General features: G+C 42.8%; 1 protein-coding gene across 3 annotated transcripts in view; it reads right to left on the bottom strand.

The window, feature by feature from the left end:
• Positions 1-986: 986 nt before the first annotated feature.
• MTAP (methylthioadenosine phosphorylase) overlaps positions 987-25,435 on the bottom strand; it is a 49,476-nt gene continuing 25,027 nt past the window's right edge. For all 3 annotated transcript variants that reach the window (XM_066257353.1, XM_066257354.1, XM_066257355.1), the window contains 4 exons: positions 19,242-19,344; positions 13,317-13,556; positions 8,826-8,948; positions 987-1,979 (listed from right to left, as the gene is read on the bottom strand). In XM_066257353.1, the coding sequence (XP_066113450.1) occupies positions 1,941-1,979; positions 8,826-8,948; positions 13,317-13,556; positions 19,242-19,344 (505 nt within the window). In that variant the 3' untranslated portion in view covers positions 987-1,940. The remainder of the gene's footprint in view (positions 1,980-8,825; positions 8,949-13,316; positions 13,557-19,241; positions 19,345-25,435) is intronic.

Here is a 25,435-nt window from a genome sequence, read left to right as displayed (position 1 = left end):
TTAGGTATGAGAAAAATTATATTGGCTCTGTGTAACGAGTGAATGATGGGTTACAGAAAACAGGAGTATAGTCCATTTAAGACTGAAAATGAGGTTGCTAAAAAAGGCTAATGGTTCAAGGAAAGCACCTCTGAAAGTTGGGGAGCACTGTACTTTCTGAAGGCAGCAAGAAAAATACCCATGTTTTTGCCTTGATATCTTCAGACATCTAGGGTAGTAAAAACGACCATGGGTTACAGAGCTAGAGAACCCTGGTTCACACCCACGAGATCCTTTGTGGATCTCTAACGGGCAGAATTGAAACCACTGCATTAGAGAATCCAAGAGTCACAACCATATGTAACCCAAGCAGCTCAATATTAATGCTGAAGGGTTACTGGTTTATTCCATTGTTTATAGTTAGTAGCTTGTAATCTTGAAGGCAATCTCATAGACACAAACACTGACTTCGTGGACTCTTTACACAGATAAAAGATACATCATTAAAGGACCCTGTAATAGAGCATAGTGAAAAGAAAATGAATAATTCTGAGAAAAAAAGATTTCCCTGTGATAGAAAACTAAACATGTTCCTATGAAATTAATAAAATATTAATTCAAAAAAATACCCGGCACACATTTAATGTTTGTATATAGTTTTAGTTTAACTCAGTGTTTTTCAACCACTGGTCCGCAGGCCAGACACCAAAAATTATGTGCTGGTCCCAAGAGTTAACACCCCTGTTGTTGGGTGAAGATAACAGACCCAATGATCTTCCCCAAATTCACTTAAGGATCAGGGTGATTTCTGCCTTAGTGGCCCCTCAAATAATTCTGTTTTCACTGATCCGTGGTAAAAATGTTGAAAACTGCTGGTTTCACTTTTACCATATCAGTATTAAGCGCTTAACTCTTCTCAAGAAGTTGCTGTAATTCCAAGTAGCGTAACGAATGTTCAAGTAATTAATGACTTTTTAAAAAAAATAAAGACGAAACTCAAAAAGAACTCTTGGTATTACCATCTTAATTTTTGCTTCATTATCAGAAACAGTATGTTGAACAACTGAATCTAAGTAATTTTTATTTTTAAAACAACTTTACTATTTGATTATATTCATGTAGAAAAAAATGCAAAGACAAAAATATAAACATTAAAATTATACAGTATATCCCCAAAATATAACAAAAGATTGTATTTCTTTCTAGTCTTTTTATATATTTATGTAGAATTTGAAAACAAAATTAGTACTGTATAATGCTTCCATGTCCTTTTTTCATTTCATATTATAGAGCAAACAATTCTCTAGGACATTCAATGTTATATAAAAACGTGATCTTCCGTTGGCTACTCCACAATCGGAGTTGAATCATAATTATCTCCAATTTTTGTATATTCAGATTGTTTTGAATATTTGCTATTAAAATGAACACTATATTAAACATCCTTCTTTACACATGACTCTTTGTATGCATTTCTAACTTTTTAAACATAAATTTTTAAAGATAAAAGAAGTTACCAGGACAAAGAGTATATTTTTAAACCTTCTGATACTTGCCAAATCACTCTCCAAAAATATTGTACCAATTTACAGGGACAGCAATAACAGTCTAAGAGTCCCGTTCCGTCTTCATATTCCTTGGCAACGCAGGAAATGGAATGTTACCTCTCACCCTTTATTGTTATGAATTCAATGGGGCAAGGGTAAATGGTGTCTTCTTGCCTTTTTTTCCTAAAGCCGAGAACTTTTCCCACATGTTTATTGATCATGTTTTCCTCTGTCTTTCTGAAGCAGTCTGTGTCTTTCAGAAGGCATCTCTCACATCGACATGGTCTTGTCTTATCACGTGTTCTTCCTTAGCAGGCAGGGACACGTAAGCTTTTCCACATTTCAAATTAAGCAGGAATTCCCCTAATGATTAGAATTAGAAAGTCTTTCTTGTCTTTGGGATGGCCATGCTTTTTAATGTCTTGGTAATAAAACAGAAAACTGGGCCATATTCTGAAAGGAAAAAAATCGGCACAGATTATAACCAAGCACTTACTGATTTTTACACATGATTTTAGCTGGAATGCAGTTAAAAGCCACATTCTGATTTTATAGGGTGAGAACTCATGAGACACTTTTAAAAAACTCTCCAAAAAAAATCTAATGTCCATTAAAGTAAAAATCAATAACTAGATGTGGGACTTCCCACATAGCTACTAATTTGCTTACTCTCCTAGCCTAAAGCAAGGTTCATAATGCATACCTCAGAGGCTGATTCTGATTCCTATCGCCATGCCCTGGTATATGCACTAGGGCACACTTTATACACAAACCCCCAGCTTGGATTTTTGTTTATACAACCTCCATTTTTAAACCCATCCCACTGAGAAATAATCATTGGAATTGTATGTTATTTCCAAACAAAACAGAATCTTCTTTATGACAGAAAGTCTTATGCATCTTTGCAAACTATATTTGACATATAACAGGAACTTAACTGTTTCTGAAATGAATGAGTGAAAGAGTGATACACATTTCAGTGCTGAGAGAACTGAAAAATACTACCCCAGCAGAGAAAATTATTGTAACATGTTCCTTAATGCTATAGAATGAAAGCCACGTGTAATGCTGGTGGTGGCTGAGGCCAGTGCAGGTTCTTACTGAATTCTGGCAGACATTAGAACTGCGGATTCGGATTCGAGAAGCCTCGGGCCATACCCATTTACTGGAAACAAGGAAAACCTGGTTTTTGCAGTGAAGGGCAAGGAATCAGGAAAACCGACCCTCGCAGTGGTGGGAAAGCGATCTGGGAGAATCACCCCCCAGGGAAAACACCCATAGCTTTTCAGAGACACACATGTGGCTTTCTGCCACGTGCTCACGCACTATTTGTGCAAAGTGCTTGCAGCCAGTAAAATAGCGTGCAAGCCTAACACAGCTCTTTTCCCCACACCATGATTCTCCATTTTTTCTAGATCAGCAATATTTCATTTTCTCACTTCAGGTCACATATTCCTTTGAGAATTTGATGAAAGCTACACACACCCTCTTTAAAAATATATGCATAGCCCTGGCCGGTTGGCTCAGCGGTAGAGCATCGGCCTGGCGTGCAGAGGACCCGGGTTCGATTCCTGGCCAGGGCACATAGGAGAAGCACCCATTTGCTTCTCTACCCGCCCCTTCCTTCCTCTCTGTCTCTCTCTTCTCCTCCTGCAGCCAAGGCTCCATTGGAGCAAAGATGGCCCGGGCGCTGGGGATGGCTCCTTGGCCTCTGCCCCAGGCACTAGATGGCTCTGGTCGCGGCAGAGCATCGCCCCCTGGTGGGCAGAGCATCCTCCTAGTGGGCGTGCCGGGTGGATCCCGGTTGGGCGCATGCGGGCGTCTGTCTGACTGTCTCTCCCCGTTTCCAGCTTCAGAAAAAAATACAAAAAATATATATATATATGCATAGAAAACTACACAATTTTACACCAACTTTCAGAAGATTCAGAGAAGGGTTGGAGAACATTGATTTCTAATATCCAACATTTTTACTTAAAAAATGAAGCTGAAATGTTTGTTGTTTGACAAATTATCTGTAAGTTCAAGACTATGGTCAAGTACTATTAGGTAGGACACCTAAAGAAAACAAAACCCATCCCAGCTTGCAGATGACATTAACCTCAGCAGCAAATATGTTTTATTTCCTAGAAATAGAAGGCTTATTTAAATGAGTTAAATTTGCACTGTTTCACACTGTACTTCATGGGGGAAAGGGGTTATCATGAAGTGTTTTATAATAATTAAAATACAGAAAGCCCTTATCAACACTATGAAGGGGAATAAAAATTAGTAAGAATTGGGGTGATAATGCTTCTTGCTCCTTATGGACTCAGTCTAGTAGGAAATAGATTAGATTTTCATATTCCTGACATCGCTAAGTTCTAAAGGCACCTTTGTTACAGTGCTGTGCGAGAGCCTGCTCATACCAGTTTACAAGAACCAGTTCTGTGTATCCTGTTCCAGCTTATCAGCGGGGCTTTATGTTGGTAGCTTGAAATTAGCTCTTTTGCACTATTTACATCATGTATATTAGCAAACACTATAAATCAGGGGTCCCCAAACTACGGCCCGCGGGCCGCATCCGGCCCCCACCGCACTTCCGGAAGGGGCACCTCTCTCATTGGTGGTCAGTGAGAGGAGCATAGTTCCCATTGAAATACCGGTCAGTTTGTTGATTTAAATTTACTTGTTCTTTCTTTTAAATATTGTATTTGTTCCCATTTTGTTTTTTTTACTTTAAAATAAGACATGTGCAGTGTGCATAGGGATTTGTTCATAGTTTTTTTTTATAGTCTGGCCCTCCAACGGTCTGAGGGACAGTGAACTGGCCTCCTGTGTAAAAAGTTTGGGGACCCCTGCTATAAATCATGGCTTCTCCAGGCCCAGTGGTTGTCAGTCAATTACTATCACATTGTGTTCTGATCATACTGAAACTGTGGCTCTCACTGACGGTAACTGGAGTAGGGAGGGCTTCTATCAAATCCTCTCAACTACTGCCACAGGCGAAGAGCATGGGTGTGTCCCAGGAGACCTCAGAATATACTGGCTATCCTCTCTGGATATTAAATGAAGGTAATATCCAATCAATTTGATGCAACTCCATATCTAATATGGTTAGTCAAGTATCCAAATAAAAATTATGCATCTCTGAGCTTCACAGTTTAAATTACATGGTGGGATAAAGTAGGGTTAGTTATAAGTACACAAAACAGTTTATTCTTGTACTATTAGTAATTATTCTATTATTTTCCATATGAACAACTGTATACCGACTTTTGTCCCACCCTGTATATTCTGAGAATACCAGAGTTGCAAAGTTACCAATCTGTAACCCATCTGATCTTTATCATTAATTACTTAGTTTGATGCAATACTGTAAGGAAATCAGCTGTGTTAGGCTTGCCCACCGAGTCTGGGCAAGCACTTTGCTTAAGCAGTCTGTGGCAGCGCCACGTGTGGATAGTCTATGTAAGGCTATCGGTGCTTGTGCTCAGGGCAGAATGTAGATTTGGCTGCCTGCCACTGTGAGGGGCCATTTTGCTGGTCATCTGCCTGAGAAGCAGTTTTCCCTGCCTGTTTGCTCATCCATCATTACATGACTCTATTAAATGGGAATGGCCCAACACTTTCTGGCTCCAGTTTCTCTACCATCTGCCTGAGTCCAATGTGGACCTGTCTGGCCTCAACCACTGGCATTACATCTCGCAGTGGGCAGGATTTGGGGCAAATTGGTATGGAGCCACCAATATCCTTGAAAGGTGGGGAGAGAAGTGGTTGCTGTACTCCAGTGTATGGTTCCTCATGGCTGTCCTGGTGGGGGCCATGGGTTGGGTGTTTTTTTTACAACCTTGTGAGAAGAGACCAAGCGCCAATGATGGAGTGAACTGGAACAAGCGCTGGAGAAGAAATTACAGGATTGCGAGCTGCCATGTGCCCTGGAAGCAGAACAGTGGCAGTGACAGTTGTTGAAGCAACTGTAGGTTCAAGATCTTGAGCTTCACCTTCAGGACGGGAGCCGGCAGCTGCAGGAGCTGAAGCTGGTGCTGAAGATGGAGCTGCATCCATGCTGGTGGAGTGGCTCTGAGCCGGCAGTTATAATTGTCTCTGACTCCTCTGAGGAGGAGGCTTGGGCCGAAGCTGCCATTGTAGACTTAGAGCCCAGAAGGTTAAAAACCCAACAGCCAAGAGTGCCTTAAGGGCAGGCACAGCCCCCTCTGCAGGTAGTTGAGCACTCTGTGGTCTGGCCCTACACCCAGGCAGAGCTGATGGAATTGGGGGTGAAATGCAGGCAGAAACCTACCAAGTCCCTAGCAGCCTGGTTGCTGTGGTTGTGGGACATAGGGGGCAGATGGCATCATGCTCTCCGGAACAGAGGTGGAGAAACTGGCTGCCAATATCCTGCACTCCTCCTTGAGGCAGCGTCTTCAGAACTGCCATGGCAACCCAGGAAACCATATCCTATTTGAACTGGTGATGGCTGCCATTCGTACAGTCTGGCAGAATGCTGCAGACCTGCTGGGGGCAGTGAGTCGGTGGCAGTCCTAGAGTCAGCTGTCCCAGGTCCTTTGGGAACTAGGTATGAAGAATGCTGGTTTCAACCCGATGTCCCGTGGGCCAGATGAGGAAGTATTTATGGCAGGGGCGAGGAATCTTATTTTCAGTAGCGCCCCGCCAGCCCTTTCTGGGTCACTAGTGGCTATCCTGGGCCCCTATGTGGGGCAGCCTATCAACATAGTTGCACAGATGGTAGCAGATTTGGGGAAGCTGGAGACAGCACAGAATCATAAGTCTGTGTGGGCTGCTGCCCGTGTTGACTCCCTTGCCCCCCGCCCGCCAAATAACAAGAGAAAGGGGCCTGTAAAGGTTACCTGAACACAGACGTGGGTAGATTTGATTGCGGCCAGGGCAGACAGAGAAATTAGATGGCAGGTATAATAAATTCCTGTTAGAGCTTTGGTGGCAGCTTGAGCCAGAACAGAGAGAGGTTCCAGCTGCTGAAAAAGTGGGGGAAGCAGGCGGCCCTGGCTGCTGCCAAAAAACAGCTAGCATTTGGCTTGCACAGTTGCAAGATTACTTGTTGGAAACAGCTGTGGAGGAAGAGGCTCCCCAACACTCATTATACCAGTTTGAACAGGGGGAAGGCTGAGGGACACATCCAACAGGGATGGGCATGTGGAATTGGCAGTCCACTAGTCCCCTTCTAATGTGCAGTCAGTGTTGGCATTAAAAGGTAGTAATAGGTGCTTTTAGCAGCAGCAGCTGAAAGAGAACTGTCAAGGCAGCACAGGCCTCAAATGTGTCTGACCCTCCCTGCCCCTGTGAGCTTGGTGAGGGGTTTGGATGGGGCTTGTTGCAACAGACAGAGAGGTATAGAAAGGTGCTGAGACCTGTTAATAAAGAGCTATATGGCTAGTTGCCTGTAACGGACCTTTACCTTGGTGATCTGCACAGAGAGCTGGGCTATCGTGGACTGATCATTGAGCAGTGTACTGGTCTCGGATTGCAACCAGAAGGGGGCACTAGCTCCCTGGCTGGATGGGCATGCCGCTTGTGGACGGTACTATGAGACCTTGATGGGGGGGGGGGGGAGGGGCACGGCACCTGTGGAGGCCCTCTTGCACCGGGAAGCTGCTCCCACCCAGTTGCAGAGATGCACCAAGGATATTTTCTTCAATGGACATGGCCCTGGTCTATACAGATCTTCCCACCTACTGTGGGGTAGGGGGCTTGAGGTGGGCCTCCAGTTAACTTTCTGGACAGAGTGCTCAAGGAGACTGTGTGAAGGGCACCTTTGTAATTACTTATAACTTGTACTGTTGATGTAGTCTGTTTGTTTTTGTAATGTACTTCACTCCTCGCACAGGGACAATTGCGGAAGATACCTGTCCTATAGATTGTGAGGTAAGCAACCCTAAAGGGGTGGAATGTGGGGCAAACAGCTATGTTAGGATTGCTTGCTGGTTTACCAGATGCAAGCACTTTGCTTGATTAGTATATTAGCCCCTGGCAGCAGTACGTGTGGGTAATCTATATAACGCTTATGGGTGCTTGCACTCAGGGTCGAAGGCAGATTGCGGATTCTCTACCCGCCACCATAAGGGCCAATTAGCTGTTTTTCTGCCTAAGAAGAGGTTTTCCCTGCCTGTCTGCTCGTCTGCCATTGCAAGAATCTATTAAACAGGAATGGCCCAATGCTCTCTGGCTCTAGTTTCTCTGCTGTCTGCCCAAATCCAATGTGGACCTGCTTGGCCTCAACCAACAGCATGACAAACATTTAGAGTCAAAAAAATATTCCTTGGCACCATTTTGTTACTGTGTGGAGAAGCTGGTCTTCCCAGAATTGGTAAGCAGCCTGCACAAGACAAAGTCAGTGGGCAGGTCTGCTGTATCAGATCCAGCCGTGCATGGATAAGGGAAACAGGCCAGGATGTACACCTGCACGCCTGCCTTCTATAACTGATGATGTTACCACCACTTCTTATAATTATGGCTTGGTGTCACTTTTGTGTGATTTACTATAAAACTCCTATACACTGCATCAGGTTGCTGCCACCACCCAGTACAGCATGTGACATCTGCTTACATGAGTCTTTCCAGTTCCTGGCTCTTCGCACCCCTTCGTCCCTTGCCCCTGAACTCGGACCAAACATATCGCTATGTCAGTTTTAGCTTTATAGGCTGCAAGCACTTTGTATGGATCTGCCCGAGAAAAAACAGCTCCCTCAATAACACAGGTCATGTGCAGAACAAGCACTATCAATCTTTTTTTTTTTTTTTTTTGCTAAGAGAGACAAAGAGTGGGACGGACAGGAAGGGAGAGAGATGAGAAGCATCAATTCTTCATTGGGGCACCTTAGTTGTTCATTGATTGCTTTCTCATATGTGCCTTGACCGAGTGATCCCTTGCTCAAACCAGATGAGCCTGCATTCAAGCTGGTGACCTCAGGGTTTCAAATCTGGGTCCTCCACGTCTCAGTCAGATGCTCTATCCACTGCACCACTGCGTGGTCAGGCCTATCATTCTTCCTAATAAGACTCAGAAACACAACACAGAGCAGATCAATATCAAGAACCTGGCAGGCTAGATAATAAAACTTTCCCCACTTTAACTTTCCCTGGTCTTGTATTACCAGCCAGACACATCTCCACAATTTCACAAATGGTTACTATCATAGTAAATGAAATGAAAACTTGTCAAAAACATCTATGGAAGTATAAAATACATGAGAAGACCGACCAAATGTGAAATGCAAATAAGACGAACAGGAGCTGAGGATCTTTGGAAGTGTTTTCTTGCAGGTTGCTCAGGATACTTACCTTCAGATTACGGAGGGTTTCTGACCATTCCATAGATCCTACCTGAGGTATGGTAGTGAGGAGTAAACTTTTGGCTTTGTTGGCATTTTCTTTCAGGGTCTTTAATACCCGGTCTACCGAAACCTAGAGAAACAACAGTACAGGATGTTACCAGTATTTTCCTAAGTTGTTGCCTGATCTGTGAAGTCACTTAACTCCACTTTCAATTCCCTTAGTCCAAGTTCTACACTTATCAAGTTGGTCTTGAACCTAGGCAAGAGGTCTTGGAAAAACCCGATGACACCTCTGAAGAGCATCGCTTTCAATATAGTGGCTGAGAAGCTATCTCTGATGTAAAATAATGTTAGCAAGGTCTAGAAGGCTGTGGCTGTTCTCCCCGTCCACGGAATGGATTCCAGTCAAAACTGCTTCTACACTGGATAATCAACCAGTCAGAACATAAACATTTCTCTTTATAGAAGTCTTTCAGCTAATAAAGAAAAACAATGGACTCCAAGTATGATTTTTTCTCGTAACATCTCCCAATGAATTAGTAAATGGCCTGCTAACATCACAAAACAAACAACCCAAAACAAATAAACAACACACTTTCCTGATGGAAAATTGAAGACTACTCATGTCGCCTGAATCCAATCAATTCTCTAGAGTCAGCTGCAAATTTAATAAAATACAGAGGACAGAGAAGCTGGATAAATTACTTTAAGGAGATGATTTCCTTAATTCCGACTGTTGGAAACTACAGGTCAAATCACTTGATTTCTTTTTAGAAAACAGAAGAAAAACAATCATGTGAGATAGATATGTGAACTTTGTCTGGGAATATTAAGTAATCTTGGTTGGAATGTGCTAACGACAATGTGGTTACGATAGGTATGTCCTAACATGTTTATGGACAAAGTTATGGGTCAGAGTAGAGATAAAATATGATTGGTTCTAAGTTGACACAATAATGGTTGAAGCTGGATGTTGGATTCACGTAAACCCATAGTATTGTCTACCTTCGTTTATAACTAAAATTGCTTCATAAGGAAAGGTGGAAAAGTGGTGAATATAAAATGGATGATCAGAGGTAGCGTACTTGTCATACTTCACTACACTCAGAAGAAATCCAGGATTCAGGGGCACAATGATTACAGCTTTCATTCTGTTTCCATGAGTATAATGTCCAAACCCATCCCATAAATACCAAGATGTATTTAGGAAACCGATCAATTCCATAGCAGAGAGAGTCCCATTACTATGGGAACACAAAGTGGTGACCAGCTAGGTGCCTGTCAGGCACATGTATAGTCACATTTTAAATGGAGTCTTGGAATGTAGGGTCATAAAGCAACCAAGAGATTTACCTGATGTTTACTCTTTTCTTTACCCTTTTCCTATGACTGGTACTTCTTCATAGACTGACTTCTCTTTGTTCCTGCTATTGGGCTCCACCCAAAATGCCTTTCTAGTAACCTCCTCACAATCAGATCAAATCTCAAACTTCTTTTGTTTTTCCACCCCCAACTCCAACACTGCTACCATCTAATGACCACCCCCCTAGGAGCCAGCACTGCACTAGTTGCTCTACATCCACCATTTGGCTATTCAGCAAGGTCAGGGTTTTAACAGAACTACTCACACCCCTCACCTCTAAGCCCTGGCTCCATCCTACAGAAGAATAACTTGTTAGGTTACCTGCCCAGTTTCACAAGTAAATGAAGCAACAGGAATTTGAAGGTGGGCTGGCAACTTTTCTCATGCCCGGCTGTCCATCTGGTTTGAAGCACAATGGCATACAAGGCGGAGATGATACCATCTTTGTTACATCTTCCTTGTGGCACTTTAACATTAATTGCCTTTATGCTTTATCACTTACACAGAACTTAAGTCTCTCTCCTTTTCTCTGAAATATTTCTATCTGACTGCTTCCCAAACCTCATGTGGCCCATGAAAGGGAAAGCACTGTTAGTTCTGCAGAAAGAGAGGAATATTAGGTTTAAACAGACTCAAATGTTCCTAGATTGAGCTGAAAGCACCGTGCTCTCAGTGAATGGCAGACACCAAATTCTTCTATTAACTGGAAGTCATTTCTCAATGCCACGAGGCTGCGTAGCCCCTAAGGTGACCAAAGCTGCCAAGTCAGAGATTATGTTGTGTCACAATTTACAAATCTCTTACATTAAAAAACATCCCTGGCCCTGGCCGGTTGGCTCAGTGGTAGAGCGTCGGCCTGGCATGCAAAAGTCCCGGGTTCGATTCCCAGCCAGGGCACACAGGAGAAGCGCCCATCTGCTTCTCCACCCCTCCCCCTCTCCTTCCTCTCTGTCTCTCTCTTCCCCTCCCGCAGCCAAGGCTCCACTGGAGCAAAGATGGCCTGGGCGCTGGGGATGGCTCCTTGGCCTCTGCCCCAGGCACTGGAGTGGCTCTGGTCGCAACAAAGCGACGCCCGGAGGGGCAGAGCATCACCCCCTGGTGGGCAGAGCATTGCCCCCTGGTGGGCGTGCCAGGTGGATCCCAGTCGGGCGCATGCGGGAGTCTGTCTGACTGTCTCTCCCCGTTTCCAGCTTCAGAAAAATACAAAAAAAACCCCATCCTTGTTAATCACAATGAGGAGTCAGGATGAGACATCATACAAAACAAAGAACCTGTGTTCATCTATGACCGAAAATCTTTATGAATGGATGGACATACAGTAACAATACACCACCCTGTTTTACATGGAACTGGACGGTGAAACAAGCATTCTGGGATGGTGGTCAAGGTCTCCTTGCAGAAGTCACCTGTCCTAAATGTGCTCAGAACAGCCACCCTTACACTTTTTTCTTAAAAATTCCTTGACTGTAGTTTGCCTGTTTTTCTATTTTAAAATAAGACAAATGATCTGTTTTTTTCAAGTAAAATGCAAAGGATGAAAAGAAAGAGGAATACTAGGTTTAAAGACTCAAGAGACATCCTGTTCAAACGTAATGTGTGGATCATAAGGGATCCTGATTTGAACAGTTGAACATGATGAGACAAGAGGGAAAATGTGAACAGTCTAGATATTAAATTATGTTAAGGAATATCAATATTTTTTGGTATAATAATGATCCTATTGTTATTCTTTTATTATTTTATTTTAAAAAAAGGGGCTTTTAGAAAAATATTTACTTCAAAACAATGGAGCTAGGGGAGAGAGAAGTGGGTAGGGGCATATATATAAGACAAGTTGGTCATGGCTGATAACCGGAAAGCTGGGGGGTGGGCATCTAATTTTTCAGATGTTTGAAGTTTTCCACAATAAAAATACTTGTTTTGTAAGCTTGACCTCAGTAGTCCAGTAGTATCCTCAAACACCAGCTGGACCCTGTTGTCTTTCCTGCCTAAAAGTCCGCACGGACTGCCATCTGAAATACCGGACTGCCCATCTGAAATACCGTCTCCACAGCCCCGCCTCCCTCGCTCCCTCCTCTCCTCTCCTCTCCACTCCTCTCCCGCATGCCCTCCTTTCCCCTCACAGCTAAGGAAGGCTTCCCAGACTTCAAATATGTGGCTAACTGAATTCATACTTCTGTATCTTACCACACTGTTTCTTTATAATCCTGAGCTTTCTGACTTTCATTCCCTTTATTTCTAACCACTCCCCAAATACCCAGAATGGTAGCTCTTTACATGTTTGTTTGCTGTCATCCACCTACACCAAGCATGGTAACCAGTCATAGTAGGTTAAACAGATAGCCATGAATAGGGTCCACATACCAGAAAGGTAAGTTTTTCCCTTTAAAAAGAACATAACAGTAGCACAGCACAAGGAAACTATAACCAAAAGTTTATCCTTAAAATAAGGCCTAAGCCTCAAGATGGTTCCCAGCACACCTACATGTCTACAATGTACTGTTCACTGTTAGTCCTTGGAGGAAAGTATCCTTTTGTTTCCTATGAAGATCTTGGTTCTTATATTCCAAAGGGAACTATGGAAAATATCTGGTAATACCTAATGACAATGCAGTAAAAGTTGACTTTAAAACTCGGTAGAGGCCCTGGCCAGCTGGCTCAGTGGTATGGCATTGGCCCAGTGTGTCGGTGTCCCAGGTTCAATTCCTGGTCAGGGCCCTCAGGAGAAGCGCCTATCAGTTTCTCCACCCTTCTCTGTCTCACTTCTCTCTCTCTCGTCCTCCCCTTCTGCAGCCATGGCTTGATTACAGCAGTTTGCCCTGTGTGCAGAGGATGGCTCCATGGCCTCCATCTCAGGCACTAAAAAATCGCTCTGGTTGAAATGGAACAAAGGCCACAGGTAGGCAGAGCACTGCCCCCTGGTGGGATTGCTGGGTGGCTTCCTGTTGGGGAGAATGCAGGAGCCAGTCTTTGCCTCCCCTCCTCTCACTAAATTAAATAAATAAATAAATAAAACCTGATAGAAAGCCCTTTCTGGAACTAATGAAACAAAAACAAATAGTTAAGAGTCTCTCTTATTGGCGTTCATGGCCCCTGGAAACAGGCCGTACACACCGTGGAGAGAATTCCACCTACCGCTTCCTCATGCTCCTTCCAGCAATCATAATCTGTTGCCATGGCAATACTTGCGTAGCAAAGTCCAGCCTCCTTGGCAAGAACCACCTCTGGAACTGTGGTCATATTGATAACATCTGCCCCCCAGGTGCGAAACATGAAGCTTTCTGCTCGAGAACTAAAGCGAGGCCCTTCAATTGTGAGCACTGTCCCTTTAGAGTGGCACCGGAGTCCTAGCTTCTTGGCAGTCTCTATGAGGACCTAGAAGAAAAAGAACCACAAACTCAAATCATACAAATGTAAGCACTGCTCACTATTTTATTTTTTCCCCTGAAATTTAAGAAGTTAATTGAAGATGTTTACTAGAAAAGCCTAGTAGCTGCAGGCCCTTCAGAGAACCTGAGAAATCAGTTCGCCAGACCCTCACCCGCTTATATATCCTGTTTCCTTAGCCCTTGCATATCTAGTTCACAGCTAAAAGAGCTAACAGTGAGCTTTCTCTAAGCACCAGAAATCTGTTTACATGCTACTCTACTGCCTAACAGCTCTAAGAGACTCAGCAGGACTGTGAAGAGGACGTGGGTCGGAGCTCTGAATCAGCGAAGGTGGCATGTGTCATTCATATCTCCAAGAGCTGTGCTGAGAACTGTTTCCAAGCTTCTAAGAAATTCAGTCTCATTGCTCTTTTGTATAAAAACAAAAAGACGCCTGACTGGGCAGTGGCACAGTGGATAGAGCGTCGAACTGGGATGCGGAAGACCCAGGTTCAAGACCCCGAGGTCGCTAGCTTGAGTGCGGGCTCATCTGGTTTGAGCAAAAGCTCACCAGCTTAGACCCAGGTCGCTGGCTCGAGCAAGGGGTTATTCGGTCTGCTGAAGGCCTGCAGTCAAGGCACATATGAAAAAGCAATCAATGAACAATTAAGGTGTTGCAACGCGCAAGGAAAAACTAATGATTGATGCTTCTCATCTCTTTGTTCCTGTATGTCTGTCCCTGTCTATCCCCCTGTCTTTGTAAAAAAAAAAAAAAACCAAAAAACAAAAAGACATAAAACTGAACTTCTGTGAAAGCTTTTGCTTAGAAAGTATTTTTTCTAATTTCTGCCTTTCTCCTCTCCAAGGACATATAGTAACAAGAGAATGGGGCTGTGCTCATGTTTTCTGTCGGGGGATAAACATTTTAGCATCCTTTTCATGGCAAGGCCATGCATGGGTTTTAGAAACATTATTTAAAAGTTTGATTACTTTTTCCCAGTGTCTAATTAAAAATAATGCACAGCTAATCTTCAGATTATTAATTAATTCCATTTTTTTCTTAGCCTGTGCTTCAACATCCCTTTTTAATTAAAAAAAAATCTTTTAAACTTAACTGTTAATTAGGCACTGCTAAAAATCCACTTAACCTTTGTTGTCTTTAGTTTTCTCACCTGTAAAATGGGGATAATATTGCATAATTCAAGCGATGCTGTGAAGATTAAATGAGCGAAGGATATAAAGCACAGAAATATCACATATTTTAAACATATAAACAATAAAGTAATTTTCTATCGATTTAATTAGCACTGCAGGTTCTTGAACAATGTCAGTTTGTTGTAACACTGATGAGGAAGAAGGGTCGATTCCCAGTTCTCCCCGTCTCTGTGTAGGTTTTCTCGGAGCACTCAGGTTCCCTCCCACACCCCAAAGATGTGATGTAAGGCTGTATCCACACTGTCCTACTCTGAGTGTGGCTGTGTGTGAGCGCACCCTGCAATGGGAGAGCAGCCACTCCAAGATGGGTCCACCTGGTACCCTGAGCTGCCTGGATAAGCTCTGGTCACCTGTGTCCCTGAGCGGGTAGGAAAATAATTATCTTACTTGTTTTTTATATATCTCTATTTCTTTTTTAATTTTAGTGAGTGGAGGGAAGGAGAGAGATGAGAAGCATCAACTCATAGTTGTGGCACTTTAGTTGTTCATTGATGGCTTCTCATATGTACCTTGACCAGGGGCTCAAGCCGAGCTAGGGATCCTTTGGTCAAGTGGATGATCCCACATTCAAGCTGGTAACCTCAGCGTCCTAGGTTGACACTCTATCCATTCTGCCACCAAGAATCAGGTTATTCATTTCTCTTAAAAGTATGTATGGTTCACATATATTTCAATGTTTAATATTAGAAGGATTTTGGAACTGTCTTTATATTTAGAAGTTTGGTGATGTTTCTGTCACCAGAAATGTGCATTAAGAACTTAACTCTTGTTTATCTCAGCCTATTGTAAAACTGCTTTCATTATATTTTGTTCAGCATAAAGTCAGTTTCCAACAAAGTTACATGAGGATTTACTGTACTGGCAGCTTCTATAGGTTTGCCAAATAATTGGCAAAAGTTTGTAGAATACTACACACACACACACACACACACACACACAATGCAGTGACTCAAAGTCAACAGAAGGTGCCAGTCTAGGAAAAGTCTTGCCTGTTTATGTTTGAACCACATTAATAAATGAATCTATTTCCTTAAAAAATAACTTATACTATGCTATGGACAATGGGAGAAAGAATTTTTACAAGAGCCTTCGCAATTCCAAAATTAGAACCACGACAAGCCATACACAATGAATAATTTATGCTATATTGTTTATTTATTCTATATGTGCTGAAAATAAGATTATGCTTAAGCAAATCTCTTCCCCAAAAAGTATAGGTTATAAAGGCAAAGGCCTAAATCATGCCCCTCCCTTTTCTCAAAATTAATATATAACCAGCCCAGTCCTGTCTTCATTAAATGTCTTTAAAAATCCTGAATAACCAAGCTGCATGTCTCAGCCACCTTCAGAGTGCTTCTAGAGATGAGTGAAGGAAGACCACAGCTACCCCGTGCCACTGGCCTGTGGCATGTAAGTCCTCACCATCATCCTGGGAGGTGGGTGCAAGATGGCAGGAGGAGGAGGGTGCACAGGCTCCTGGATGTGGGCTGGCCAGTGATTGACTCTGGGACCTCACCACTTGCACCACCAGAACACATAACACCGTCGTAAAGTATGAGGAAGACAAAAAACAGGCTGACAGATCTCTGGATCTGAGGCTAAGCTGCATTTATTTTTACGCCTCGAGTAATACAGAAATCTTAAATCTACCACCATTCTCACAAAGATACAAGCAATATTAGAACACCAGGCTAAATAAAGCTAAATTTATTTCATGTGTCAGGACTCTCAAAGAGAGTATTCAAATCACTTCCTAAAATGACAAGAAGTGATACTATTTTTAGAATAAGTAACACTTGCATAGTACAAAATATTATTATTTTATAATTTCTTTTTTAAGTGAGAGGAAGGGAGACAGTGAGGCAGACTCCCACATGTGCCACGACCAGAATCTACCCGACAACCCATCTTGGGCTGATGTTTGAATCAACTGAGCTATTTTTAGTGCCAGAGGCTGACACGCTTGACCAACAGAGTTATCCTTAGTGCCCAAGGCCACACTCCACCCCATTGAGCTACTGGCTGCAGGAAGGGAAGAAGGAGAGAAGGGGGAGAGGGACGGGGAGAGAAGCAAATGGTCGCTTGTCTTGTGTGCACTGACTGGGCATTGAATCCAGGATGTCCACATGCAGGTTGATGCTCTATCCACTGAGCCAACTGGTCAGGGCCTTAAAATTTTTATTAAATTTATAGAGTGAAAAGAAGGGATGGGGTGGGAGGGGGGAAAATGGGGAGGAGGACAGAAAGAGAACTGATTTGATGTTCTATTTATTTATGCATTCATTGGTTGATTCTTTTATGAGCCTTGATCAGGGATCGAACCTGTATCATTTTCTGGTCAACTTTCCAGAAACACTATTTGCATATAAATATTGTCATATTCACCTCTTTATTACACTTAAAGATACACACAATTTTAACATAAGTGAAAGAATATGTACAACTGTTTCCTATCAAGGAAGATCAAGCTGTATTACTGACAACTATTACCCAGTCACCACATTTACACGTGCTCTGCAATTACCACAAGCACTTCCCATACCCATCTCTAGTTCTAATGCTGTAAGTCACTATTTCCTGCCTGGGACAAGATCTTAATTTCCTACTAACAAGATGTTGTCCCTAACCGCCCCCATTTTGAAGTGGACATGAATTTGATACACATCTAGTTTCCCCTAGAGAGCAAATTTATTATGTGGACAGATCTGTGTTTCAGAGGGAAGACTGGCAGCATTCCCATATGTTGTGCTGGTAACTATCCATAGACATATACATCTTAATACATGCGAACAATCTACCATTTTTTTAAACAAGTAAAAATGTACTTTCACAGAAGAATGCACATTCAGTGGTATATCCCAAATGGCTACCCGCCAAATCTAGACTTTGCATTCTAGATTTTTTTTGAGACCAGACTGAGGTTAACTATTATTAGAACTAGTAGCTCACTAGTGGCTCAGTGGATAGAGCATTGGCTTGGCATATGGATGTCTCAGGTTCAATTCCCGGTCAGGGCACACAGCTGTAGGAACCATCTGCTTCTCCCTCCCCTCTCCCTTTCCCACAGCCAATGGCTTGACTGTTTAGAGCCCTGCCCCAGGTACTGAGGATGGCTCTGTTGGAGAGCATCAGCCTCAGGTGCTAAATAACTCAGTACTCAAGCATCTGCCCATAATGGGGTTGCTGGGAGAATACTGGTCAGGGCACAAGCAGGCACTGATTATCTCCCCTCCTCTCACCTAAAAAAAAAAAAAGAAACTAATTTTACATGGATACTACAAAAGCTATTACAAATCTTCTGCTCTCCATATGCAGGTGTTACACTTAGCTGAATGACTAACCTATTTCAGTACTTATGCTCTGTAAACTAACTTAAGAGTAGCTTTCACCAGGCAGTTTACCTCTAACAATGCATCCAATCTGTTGTGCTGCCCTGATTGGGGACTATATGAAAAGTACCATGCATAGACCAAGAGATGGACTTTTGTGTTGTGATGGCCATTTTTATTCCCTAAGAGCTAAGGCTGTGATTGCAACCTTTGTGGGGCTGTCCTCTTAGTTCTGAGATTTTACTCTTGTCTCAGAGAGAAGGCTAAAGAGTAATGGCCAAACTCAGCTCAAAGGTAAAGGATGCCAATCTGACAATTTATAGAATACCAATTAAGAATAATTTAACTCATAAAAGCAGTTACCAGTCACTGGATGTTTCAATACCAATGAGCACTGTGCTTACGATGTACATGTAATCATTACCTTCATTTTATAAACAAGGATACTGAAGTCTATATGTGTTAAGAAACTTGTCCAATGACACACAGGTATTAAGCTGAAGATCAGAGATTTGATCCCAAGTAACCTGGTTCCAGACTATAAACTCTTTTTTTTTAAATTATTTTAAAAATGTTTACTGTATTAATTTTAGAGAGGAAGGGAAAGAGGAAGGGAGAGAGAAAGGGAGAGAGGGAGAGGAAGGGGGAGGCGGATAGGAAGGGAGAGAGAAGGAGAGGAGAAAGGGAGAAAAGGAGAGAAGGAGGAGAGAGGGAGAAAAGGGGGGAAAAGAGAGAGAGGGAGAGAGAGAGAGACAGGAACATCAATCTGCTCCTCTATGTGCCCTGACCGAGGATTGAACAAAGAGCCTCTGCACTTTGACATGATGCTCTAACCAACTGAGCTATCCTGGCAGGGCCAAACTATAGACTCTTGACTAATATGTTAGTCTACAATAAATTATTTAAAAGTTATCCTGACAGCAAAATCAAAACTTATAAAAAAAAATGTAGGTTACAACTTTGACTCAGCTTACACTGATCAACAGTAGTGGAGGCATTTTTAGCAAAGGGAAAACAGTCTTCATAAAATCTTGCGTAAGTAAACTTGAGAGGGGAAGAGTGTGCTTATTAGCCAATTAACCTAACTCTAGATGCCACCCCAAGCCTTCACGATCTATTTTGGTGTAGCTTCCAAAAAGATTACAAACCTCTCTCGTTTTGGGGCAGAACGGCTCAGCCATTGGGATATGACACACTCCTCTGGCACAGGGATGGCTCCCATCATAGAAGGTCTGAGGCCTGACGATGGTCCTACAAAATAAAGCAAAAAGGGCTTTTTTTGGAGGGGGTTGTTTTGTTTTAAAGAAGGTTATCTTTCCATTCTTTGGGGGCTGGTGAAATCAACTGTACCTAAGGTTACCATCTTGGTCCTCACTTCAGAATCAACAACTCTGGATAAGCTGAAGGCAATTGGTAAAAAAGCGACTTCAAGTATGACCTGTGGGTGGCACAGTGGAAAAAGCATCAACCTGCAATGCTGACGTCACCAGTTTGAAACCCTGGGCTTGCCTGGTTAAGGCACATATGGGAATTGATGCTTCCCGCTCCTCTCCCCTTCTTCTTTTCTCCCTCAAATTGTGCATCGTGTCTCTAAAAATGGATTAAAAAAAAAAGCCACTTCAGGATGGTATTTGGCTTCTCTGGCTCTGGGTTGGTGGCAACACACTTTCCAACAGGAATTGAAGTGTCTGTGGTCCAGTGGCTGTGACAGGATAACCACACCGGATTACAGGTACAACTCAACTCGGGGCTCAGGAGGGCAAGTAAAACACTTGAGTCAATATGAAAATTCCCAATCACTGTAAATGTAGAACACTGTACAATGAACTGCATTAATGTCCACCGCCTAGATTCAACCATTTCCAAAATTTTGTCAAATGTGCTTTATCTGTTAGCATTTCCATGGTTGCAAATCCTAGACTTTGTAATTTCACCCCTACTTCAGATGGACCAAAATATGTGGATTTCCACTGCAATGTCATTACCACATCTAATAAAAATAACATTAATTCCTCAATATCAGCTAGTCAATAAATAGAACACGTGCAGATTTCTCTGATGTCCTCAAAAAATGTCCTTTTTAAAAAAAACAAATGCTTTGGTAGTTTCAGGTCCAAAGTCCTCAGCTTGCATTTGACTGTCACGTTATAAATTGGGAGTGATTCTTTCCCTCAGCCCCCAATCTTATTTTCATGTGTTTGACCCAAAGAAGCAGTGTTTCGTCCCAATGCACACTCAGGAATCTATCACTCTGCTACTTGGTTTGGCTTGTTCTCTACCCGCCATAATTAGTTCTGAAGTTTCTTGGTTCCACTTTTTCATAAAACATTTTTGAATTCACAAAGAGAGGCTAAAATTAACCCCATGCCAAGTCACTGAGCAATTTCTCTCCAGAAACCTTCAGAACAAGCCACTTTCTGAGTCTATTATATTGTTCTAAATTTGAACTCATGAGTAACACAGGAAAGAGAATGCTCACCTTTCCTACAGAGGGGAGCACAGGAGAGGGTGGGGCAAGGGAAGCCAACAAGGTATGTAGGTCACTTAATGCCTACTTCCGGAACAGCACTGAGAAACTGTCTTACCAGTTCAGTTTACACAGCTGGCATGTCTACCTACTAATATTAACCAGTTACCTACATCCTGTCACATACCGAACCCTGAGAGTAGCTGACACCAAAGCCACCTCGCTCAAAGATGAGGCCCCAGTGCTGTGGAGGAATGAAACCATGTCTATGTCTTAAAGAAAAGGCTAATTTAATCCCAAAGCTATTCTAGATGGGGACGAAGAACAGGCCAAGGGACTGTTCCAGCCCATATTATCACAGGCCTATTTTTGTAAAACTGACCAATAAAATGGTGCCACATATTCCAGCTCTGGCTTGGTCTGTCTTCAATGAGTAATGTATTAGCAACATCTCTATTTACAACCATGATTGTGTATGAAAACGGGGCCACAGAAACCTTCAGCTGCTATACCCCTCTAGACATCACGCAATCACACCTCCATCTTATCTATCTCTGTTCCTCTCCTCTACCTCCATCCCTTCTTTGCCTAAATCATCACTCTTTTGTTTGTTCTGAACTTTTACCTTAAGGCAGATCATGTATCATTCATACTTCATGTTACGCTGTAAGTATGTGATAATTATCAACTTCAGTTTTAATTCTTTCAAGTAGAACATTTTACATTTTTCTTTCTAAACAAAGCTAACTGCTAGCTATATGGCTTAATACAAATTGCTGTATCTTTTTGATTCTCCATTTTCCAATCATAAAATACAGTGTTTATCCACCTTTTTATAAGGGCTTTATGAGGATGGAATCAACCATGGAGTCCAGACACCGCAGAGCAGCTCAGAAATGAGGTCTGTGCTAGAGGAAGAATTGGGAACCAGTACCAAGGACAAGCTGCGGCTCGGATGGGGATTTCAGAACACCACCTCTTGTATGGGCAAAGTGAAGCGGGTGGCCCCAGGGGAGAAATAAAGACTTTCAAACCAGTGTCTGTAATGGTTTCAGGCCTGACTATACTGTCAAGATCCTGGAAAAGGTGCAGCAGTTGAGAAACACATCATTATATAGCCTGCCCGCTTATTTGTGGTGTTTTCCAAAATTAACTTAATGTGTCAACATATTCAATGGAAATTTTAATGACCTAAAGTTAAATCATTACAAACAGCAAGACTCCTTGTCCAGTAGTCTAAAATAAAAGGACAAAGCATGAACAATGATGAGTAATAGAAGTCAGCAATGGGCTTCACAATCACAGATGACGCTGAGTGGAGGACACCACCCAAGGGAAATGCTAGAATGGAAATGTGTGTAATTTTCAGAGCTCTTATCTCCCCTGAGAGAAATGAGTTTTTAAAACTAAGCAAAATGCCAGAAATAAACTTGTTAGGTAAGCCCCACACATTGGAAACAGTACCAGATTGAGCCTGTACTTCATAGGGGGACTGCCTGTTGGCTGCCAATTCCAGCCAAAACAGCTCTTCTAATAGAATAGTTCACTCTCATGCTGAGTTTTCTCAGTGATATGGAGAAAATATGGGAAATGTAGTTTTGAACCTGATTTGATCTTGTTACTAAATTTTTGTGTGGTCTTAATCAAATTACTTAACCTCCTTGAGTTCTTTCTTTCTAAGGCAAGTAATGGCAACATCTGCACTGATACCCTTATTTAAACAGAAAAACAGGGCCTCAAAAACCTCTAGCAGTTTTATCCCAACAGACTTTGATGCAATAACATCTCTATTTTATATGGCAGCTGTATGTATTTTGGGGTCAATAATAATTTGTGCAGAGCTATTACTACCATTGCCTTGAGAATGACTCAGCACCTGGCACATAGAATTCACTCAAATCACATCAGAGGTGGGTGGATGCAGGCGCAGTATAAAGCAGCATATGAAGTAGGTCAGTGAAGTAACCTGCAGATAGTTTCTTGAAGACATGAGGTTTGCAACAGTGCCTGGGTGGGCACCTTTTCCAGATAAAGGGGGCCCTGAATAGAATGTGCTCTTCCATCAAGAGACAGAACTGAAATCTATTCCTGAGCCATGGTTAAATTCACCCCAGACCATGTCGGACTGGCTAAGAATAAGAAAGATTACACTTCTCCTGTAAGCAACCTAGACAGAGGACAAGAGAGTGTAAGTACGGTGGCTGTCTCAGTGAAAGCAGCACATGGTGGCAGGGAAGGAGACAAAACGATGCTGTGTATTGGCAAGCCAAATGAGTTTAAGACCAAGAAAGAACACTGGGCACTTTCAGACAGAGGGGGGAAAAAGCCCAGAGAAAGAGACTGGTGGTTTTTTTCTGAATCGATCCAGAGACAGCCTTTACTTTATCACTTCCTTTACACAAATCTGGAGTTGCAAACAAGTGGAGGAAAAACACTGGTTTGAACGCAGAAGCAAACACAGCCCACATATCTGAGGACGCTTCCCAGCTCTGTACATGGCCACAAGCTTTACAACACAGGAGCATGAGTAAATTCATTCACCAGCATAGTGGGGCCCAGCGCTGGCTATTCATGAGGGTGGTTTAGGGGAACTGATCCGACCTGTATCACTGTAATTCTGGTGGCCGAGGCCAGACAGGTTCACATTGGATTTGGGCAGATGGTAGTGGAACTGTGGAGCCAGAAAGCACTGGGCCATTCCGTTTTATAGATTCTTGCAACGGCAGACAAGCAAACAGGCCCCTCACAGTGGCGGGCCTGGAAATCTACAATCCACACTGGGTCAAATCACCCACAGCCTTATACAGGCTATGCACACGTGGCTCTGCCAATTGCAAGCGAGCAAGTCTAACACATCTGTTTCCCCAACAATCACTTAAAAGATATTCAAACAAGAATGTGCATGGATAGAGACAAGTTCAGCTTTTAGAAATCATGATAAAGTATAAAAATCTTCCAATCCTTCTTTTCATTAAAGCCTGAGCTCTAAGGAAGAGGGGCTTAACAGTAAGTTTGTCACAGCCATCTTGATGCGCAGTAGTTCTACTGCTGGTCATTTATCCAACAGGTTTATTTTCACAAAGACGACAGGACACAAAAATGTTAACTGAAACACTGTTAGTACCTACAGGAAGCTAAAAACAATCAAACTTCCCACTTAGAGGCCAGCTGAAATAAATCAGATATCCAAAAACAGAACAGCATAGTTAGTAGTTATTAGGAAGGTCATGGTAGGTGTCTGACTATAAGTGTGAAAGGCTAAGATATTTTTAAAAGGGAATAAATTTCCTAGAATTCCTATACAAACATACAGTTTTATTTTGTGTTAAAAAAAACAGCCTTGCCTGACCAGGCGGTGGCGCAGTGGATACAGTGTCAGACTGGAACGTGGAGGACCCAGGTTAGAAATTCTGAGGTCGCTGGCTTGAGCACAGGCTCACCAGATTGAACGAGGGGTCACTGGCTTGAATGGGGGATCACAGACATGAACCCATGGTCACTGGCTTGAGCCCAAGGTCACTGGCTTGAGTAAGGGGTCACTTGCTCTGCCGTAGCCTCCTAGTCAAGGCACATATGAGAAAGCAATCACTGAATAACTAAGGAGCTGCAACAAAGAATTGATGCTTCTCATCTCTCTCCCTTCCTGTCTGTCTGTTCCTATCTGTCGCTCTCTCTCCTGCTCTGTCTCTGTAAAAAAAAAAAACACAAACAAACCCCCCAAATCAAAAAAACACACCAAGACCCACAAACACAAAAAAACCCCAAAACACACACACACACACACACTGCCCAGTTGGCTTAGTGGTAGAGCGTCAACCCAGCATGTGGATGTCCTGGGTTTGATTCCTGGTCAGGGCACACAGGAAAGTGACCGCCTGCTTCTCCACCTCTCCCATTTCTCCTCCCCCCTTCTCCTCCTGCAGCTATGGCTGGATTGGTTTGAGCGAGTTGGCACCTGGCACTGAGGATAGTCCTCTGGAGCCTCACCTCAGGCACTAAAAAATAGCTCAGTTACCTAGCAACAGCACAGATGAGCAGAGCATCACCCTGTAGGGGGCTTGCCGTGTGGATCCCAGTTGGGTGCATGTGGAGCCTATCTTTCTGTCTCTCCTCCTCTCACTTAAATAAATAAAAATGGTATACAATATGGACTGTTTACAATGTATTTGATTTAGCGAATGACACATCTTGGAGACTTCTCTACATCAGCACATAAATCCACTTGGTTTGTTTAAAGTCCTGTGTAGAATGCCATGGAGAAACCAGTATTTAAGTTACTATACAATAAATGGATAATTAGAAATGTAACCAGTATCTCTGCATGAGCTCCCAGTACACCTGTTTCTCAAGAAACAAAGAAAAGGAGCTGTATTGAGTCTTGATAGGTAGATTTCACCAAACTGTCCTTCAATGGGCTGTCACAAGGCACACAATTACCAGAAACATGGGAGTTTGCTTTTCACTGTAGCCTCCAACACTATTTACTTTATTACAAACGTGTTACTTTTAAAACACTTTAAAACAGTTATTCTTGTTGGATGTCACCTCAGTTAGACTACCATGGACAACTGAAATTTTTTTTTTTTCCACAGAGACAGAGAGAGAGTCAGAGAGAGGGATAGATGGGACAGACAGGAATGGAGAGATGAGAAGCATCAATCATTAGTTTTTCATTGCGCACTGCAACACCTTAATTGTTCACTGATTGCCTTCTCATACGTGCCTTGACCACGGGCCTTCAGCAGACCGAGTAATCCCTTGCTTGAGCCAGCGACCTTGGGCTCAAGCTGGTGACCTCAGGGGTCTCGAACCTGGGTCTTCCGCATCCCAGTCCGATGCTCTATCCACTGCGCCACCACCTAGTCAGGCTGAAAT

The sequence above is a fragment of the Saccopteryx bilineata genome, chromosome 2 (assembly GCF_036850765.1).
Source record: "Saccopteryx bilineata isolate mSacBil1 chromosome 2, mSacBil1_pri_phased_curated, whole genome shotgun sequence".
Lineage (NCBI taxonomy): Eukaryota > Metazoa > Chordata > Mammalia > Chiroptera > Emballonuridae > Saccopteryx > Saccopteryx bilineata.
This window is presented reverse-complemented; position numbering and strand designations above follow the sequence as displayed.